The following is a 6072-nucleotide window of genomic DNA, read 5'->3' as shown; positions in this document are numbered from 1 at the left end:
TCATGTACAATCAGTAAATCATTTCTTTCTAAATTTCTTTGAATTCATAAAAAATTAAGAAAACACATCATATCTATTTTCTTTTGAAACTTTGAGATCTTTAATATCATCACAATAACAAATAATTCAATTTTTGTACCATCATCTCACCCAATCTCACAGAGACACAATTTCCTCATATAAAGCAAAAATTAGTACTCATGTATCATGTTTTCATGGGTTGAAGAAAAGAATGAGAATCAAAATAATGAAAGAATGAGAGTGGAAGAAAGAGGTTTTCATGGGTTTAGTTAAGTTGAAAAAATCAAATAAAAAGATGAAGAGAGACACGTATTCTGAAAGTGTAAATAATTTTAACATATACGGAGTAAAATGGATAGTGTAGAATCTGCTCCCAAACAATAAGGGGTATTTTAGGAAACAACTTTAAAATATGGTGGAAGTAAAAATAATGTTAGAAATATCAACATCCAAAAAAAAAGGTTACTTTTTTTTTGACCAATTATATTTTTGTAAATTATTTTATATATTATATTATTAATTTATTTTCTTTATCCCCAACTTTCCATTATATTTTAACATATTACTCTACTCAATATTTAATACAAAAAACTGATTCACACGGTTATAAAATGTCAGAAACTAAGATTGATAGATGACAGTCGAATTGCACTTTTTATCAAAAAGTGTCAAACTGCATGTGACGGTCTTACATAATCATCATAACATAACATACTATTACAAAATCCAATAACATCATCCATTGATAAGAGTAAACTTTTTATCTTCCCTGTTTTTTCAATATAGATTTACAACGAAACGGTTAGGAAAAAAACCCACCATGATTCCACCGATCACAGAACCGACATCCACCGGCAACCCAAATACTGAACAATTTCCGTCATCAAACGGTCGGAAACTCGGTAACATTAGCGGTCAACTGAACCGTTGGTCCAGAGCTCGAGTGATCAGATCAGGCCGAAAACTAGACCGCCCACCCGTTCACCATCAAACCGCCACACAACACGTTGATCAGTTACCAAAAGAAATTAATGTTTCTATTACTAGTCCCTCATCTTCTTCCTTATCATCATTGGAAGATTGTACGTTAAAAGAATCGGATGATGATGACCTAGTGGCTAAAGGGAAAGAGATATATATGGTTTCTGATGGGTCGGGTCGGACTGCAGAGCATTCGGTTAATGCTGCGTTGGGTCAGTTTGAACATTTTATGGTTCATCGTGGATGTTCGGTTAACACTCGTTTATTCTCTGGGGTAATATTTTATAGTATTTATTTTTTTTAGATAAATTTGATTATGGAATTCATTTTCTGAAATGCTTAAAATATGTGATTTTGTTACGTGAAGCTGTAGTGGTCACCATAGATTGCAATGATTGCAAAACAACTTTGTAATTGTAGTTCTACTTTTATGTGTATGTTTGTAATGAAACACCAACAACAAAACCCAATACCGTATAAGTGGATTATGAGAATGTGAGATGTAGACAATATTTCATACGCGAATAAAGATAAGTTATTTCTTCACCCAGAGTGAAAACACTTTCAAAAGTAGAGAAAGTCATCCCTCTCTTTATCCGACGGATAGAGAGATTGCTTCCGCTCCGGCCAATAAGTAGAAAAAAATTTTTTAAAATAATAAAATTGAGACTCCATGAAAATGGTAAAATCAAATTTTCATGGGTTTTAAATCTTGCCTGAAATTTACTCGTAATTTAGGCTTTAAGAGTCAGTAAGACGCCAATAAATCGACTCTTGTTGTCGACTCAATAACTAGAGTCGTATGTTTGTAATGAAACATCTCAAGATACACGATTGATTAAATTTTGAGTCTCATTTTTTAGTGAATATGTATTCCGGGATGGGAGGTGATCCTCACACATCACTTTTTGATTCATGTACACATAATTATCTATTTTACCCTTAATTGTACTTACAATAAGAATATAACTTCAACTCTCAAGATTAATCTATGAGCATAACTGTGAATTTATGAGACAAAAAAGTGTACATGAATTAAAAAGTGGTGTGTGAGAATATCTCCTTTTTGAGATGAGGAGAGTAATGAATAAAATAATAACTGTTCATGGTGCAGCTGTTATAAGCCTGTTATTTGACCCAAGAATTTCAAATAAGTATAAGCAGAAGCATGTCAAACAATATAAAGACACCCGAAGCAAAGTCTAATCAAATCTAACTCGTTTTTTTTTTTTTTTTTTTGTATCAGATTAATGACATAGAACGACTCATGGAGATCATAATGCAAGCAGCAAAAGAAGATGCAATACTCATTTACACACTAGCCGACGAAAAAATGGCCGCTTCAGCTCGACACGCTTGCAAAGTATGGGGTGTGAGTTCCATCGATATACTTAGACCAATTATAGATGCAATCGCATCCCATTTAGGCGTCTCACCTTCTGGGCTTCCTCGTGGGGCCCCGGGAAGGAAATTTCCATTAACCGATGATTACTTTAAAAGAATCGACGCTATCGAGTTTACAATAAAACAAGATGATGGAGCTTTACCTCAGAACTTGCACAGAGCTGATATTGTCATTGCTGGTGTTTCACGATCTGGGAAGACTCCATTGTCGATTTATTTGGCTCAAAAAGGATTTAAGGTGGCAAATGTGCCTATCGTTGTAGGTATTGAGTTGCCCAAGAGTTTATATGAGATTGACCCGAAAAAGGTGTTTGCTTTGACGATAAATCCTGTTATGTTGCAAACGATAAGGAGAGAACGAGCAAAGAGTTTAGGGTTTGTTGAAGATGAGAAAAGTAGTTATGCAGAGATGGTTCATGTGAGGGAGGAGCTAGATTATGCTACTAAGATTTTCGTACAAAATCCTACTTGGCCCGTCATCGGTAAGTATGCACCCGCCTTTTTCGTACTCTAATTAATGGTAAACTTTTTACTTTACTGATAGATGATGTAGAAAAATTGAGATGTTGGGTAATGGGTAATGGGTCAGATAGGGTTGTTTCTGGTGCTAATCGAAATGGGTTGGACAGGTTAATGCATGAACTAAAACCTCTGTTTATCTATTATCTATTATTATTATTATGCTAATATATGTATTTGTCATTTATCTGGTTAAATTATAAATACTTGTCTTTATGCTTTCTCAGGTATATAAAACATATAAAGTCAGAAACTTATTGTGTGATTTTAAAATACTGTTTTAAGTTGATTATTAACATGATTTATTGGTGACCACAGAAGTAACTGGGAAAGCAATTGAAGAAATAGCCGTCATCGTTTTAAGACTTTACCAAGACAGGAAGCAAAATTCGTCCATACCAGTTATCTCGAGAATCTACTAGGTACACTTAAAGTTCATACTAATAAATGTTGTACAGCTATTAAGAACTTAAGGTATTTTCTTATGGTATATACACTATATATTAAGATCTGGTTATTCTGTCATATACTGATACATAAAAAGGCAATGAAACTGTGAGGTGTGAAAACAGACCTAAGTTTAAATCCGGGGAGCACTGTGTGTCGTGGATGTCAGTTTTTGGTGTCTTCTTGATGTATGACTTGATGTATGACTGAGCGTTGATTGTACTGAACGTTAAAAACTGAAATTGGGGAGAAAGTGGGGAAGTTGTGTAAAGAAAATAATATTTATATCATTTATTATTTATTTTAAAGTTAGATAAAATTAATAAAATAAATTTGGATTACATGAAAAAAAAATTACAATTCATAATTAAAAATTAAAATACACTTTATAAAACATCAAAGCTAATTAATAAACTTTCAACTAAAATTCAAGTAACTACGTACTCGTGATCGTGTTCGCGTATAGAACAAAGGTGTTCTACCAAATTGGATGGTAAACCTTCATGTACCTTCCCATCGTGTAATTCCTTCCTCCTCTTATACGTGTCAAACCTATCGATCCAACTAGTTTGCATGTTCACAACGATACAACCGGTTCATAAACCTCAGCATTCTCAGTAATGTTATACTCGTTATCTTCAACAATCTTATTGTGCTATGCATGCATACATGAACCTTTGAATGAAAACTCGCGTTGGTTGTTGTAGTAGCTCGCGCCGGTCGTTGTAGTATATGCAAACGCCCCTTTCAATACCAAAGGTTCTCTCAACATCTTTGTAACATCCCGTCTTTTTTCCGTTACTTTCCGTTTAATTACTCTAAAGTCCGTTATGTAATTTTAACATCTTCCGTTAATACGTGTTTTAAAATATTTCGTTTAGGTAATTCACGCACTCGCTTCAACTTGAGGGACTAAACTTGCCAAGCGACCAAACTTTTGACTAGGTCAAATGGTCAAACCTTATCCCTTCCATTCATTCATCTCCTCCTCTTTTTCAATACTTCAACTTTTTCTCTCAAACTCCAATTCAAAGATTCATCATCCATTTTCAAGTTAGCAATCAAACATCAAAACAAATTACATATTTAGAATCCTTGCATCTTTCTCTTCAATTCCATACCGATTTCGTCTAGTTTGGGTAACTTTCTAAAATCACTAGATTCTTTGTTCTTGATGTTTTTAACTTATAAAAGTGTTAATTAGTGTCTATGGCTCAAGTCTAACATGAATATATGATTTGTATGCGTGTTCTTGCCATTTTGATGTAACTAGCTTAAACTTGAAATGGGTGTGTTTAATCTTGAGATTTGGTTGCTTAAATGTTGTTAGATGTTAAAAGTGCATGTATTAAATGTGTTACTAGTATCACTAGCTTCAATTTGGTATGTAGGTTGACATGGAAAAACTTCATAAACATAATTGTTAAATTTATGATTTTGAGTTAGGGTTTGGTAGAAGTAAAATGAACTTTTGATGCATTAAATGCTTAGCAATGTTGGTTGTAAGTGTTTAGGTGTATTGTATGCGTAATTACCTACGAAACGGCTATCACATGTGTGCATTTAATTCCCGAATCATCAAAGTGCAATTATGAACTTGAAAGCATTTATGGTGAACATTTAATGAACTTTCAACTTGGATTTGATTATTGTAAATGATGATTTTGGTTGATGAAATGTGTTTAGTTGTATTCCTCGTTAAATTACCTTTCCAACGATGTATGGCATGCATTTTAAATGTTTTCGGTTCATGAGTTAGGTAAATTTGAAGTTTGGCTCGAGACTTAACAAATATTGCAAACATCACTTTTTTTCCAGGAATGCGCGCCGCGCATACCTTCGCGCGCCGCGCAAATGTGAAGTTTCATATGCTTAACCCCTTAGACTATTTCTGACCTGGTTCCACGCCTAAATGCGCGCCGCGCATACTTGCACGCACCGCGCATTCCCCCAGACCAAAATTTCTTTGTGTTTTACTTTTCACAAAAAATTTCCCGCTTAACCGCAACTCCGATTAACATGAAATTTGGTTAACATGCTCATATATGATTTCTCATCATGGGAAAATTGTCCGAGACCCGACCCGAACGTGTTGACTTTTTCGTTGACCTTGACTTGACCAAAGTTGACTTTCATTCAAACTTAACCAAATATTTATGCAATTGTTCTAACGTGCTTTTATACTTGTATCTTGCATGAAACTTGACAATTTGACTCACATGCTATATTAATCGAGTCGTAACGAACCATAGGACTAATTGAACACTTTAACCGACCGTGTTTACCGATATTGATACAATCTATTGTTTAGGTCGAGACTAGCATTCTTTTTTGCACACGTTTACTTTGTAAAGTATATTTACCTTCGTGCACTCAAGGTGAGATCATAGTCCCACTTTTACTCTTTTAAACTTACATTTGGGATGAGAAAACATAAACGTTTCGTTTTACAATGTGAACACAAGTACGGAAACAAATATTCTACGTACGAGTTAGAACAAAAATCCTCAATTCGATTATCATTAGTTACACTTGTCGGGTGTAAGCGAGAACTATTGTTGTATTGTCATATGGGTTTGACAAACCCTCATTCGGACGGTTCGCTACCATTATTCGGATGAAATATATTTTCGAGAAACAGTGTAGGTTCTAACACTATGTGTATGGGGTTCGTGGAAAGTTAAGCCTTGATAATTGGGT

General features: G+C 34.2%; 1 protein-coding gene across 1 annotated transcript; it reads left to right on the top strand.

Annotated features, from left to right (window-relative positions):
* Window positions 1-824: 824 nt before the first annotated feature.
* On the top strand, window positions 825-3526 carry LOC139844293 (probable pyruvate, phosphate dikinase regulatory protein, chloroplastic). Its single transcript, XM_071834512.1, has 3 exons — window positions 825-1276; window positions 2249-2888; window positions 3244-3526. Exons 1-3 carry the CDS (start codon window positions 842-844, stop codon window positions 3345-3347), a joined length of 1179 nt encoding a protein of 392 aa, XP_071690613.1. The 5' UTR covers window positions 825-841; the 3' UTR covers window positions 3348-3526.
* The last annotated feature ends 2546 nt before the right edge of the window (window positions 3527-6072 follow it).

The sequence above is a fragment of the Rutidosis leptorrhynchoides genome, chromosome 4 (genome assembly GCF_046630445.1).
Source record: "Rutidosis leptorrhynchoides isolate AG116_Rl617_1_P2 chromosome 4, CSIRO_AGI_Rlap_v1, whole genome shotgun sequence".
NCBI classification, from domain to species: Eukaryota; Viridiplantae; Streptophyta; class Magnoliopsida; order Asterales; family Asteraceae; genus Rutidosis; species Rutidosis leptorrhynchoides.
This window is presented reverse-complemented; position numbering and strand designations above follow the sequence as displayed.

Coding starts and splice junctions, on each gene's coding strand:
- LOC139844293 (XM_071834512.1), top strand. CDS start 842: ATGATTCCACCGATCACAGAACCGACATCCACCGGCAACCCAAATACT. Junction 1,277..2,248: donor ACACTCGTTTATTCTCTGGG/GTAATATTTTAT, acceptor TTTTTGTATCAG/ATTAATGACATAGAACGACT. Junction 2,889..3,243: donor TCCTACTTGGCCCGTCATCG/GTAAGTATGCAC, acceptor TGGTGACCACAG/AAGTAACTGGGAAAGCAATT.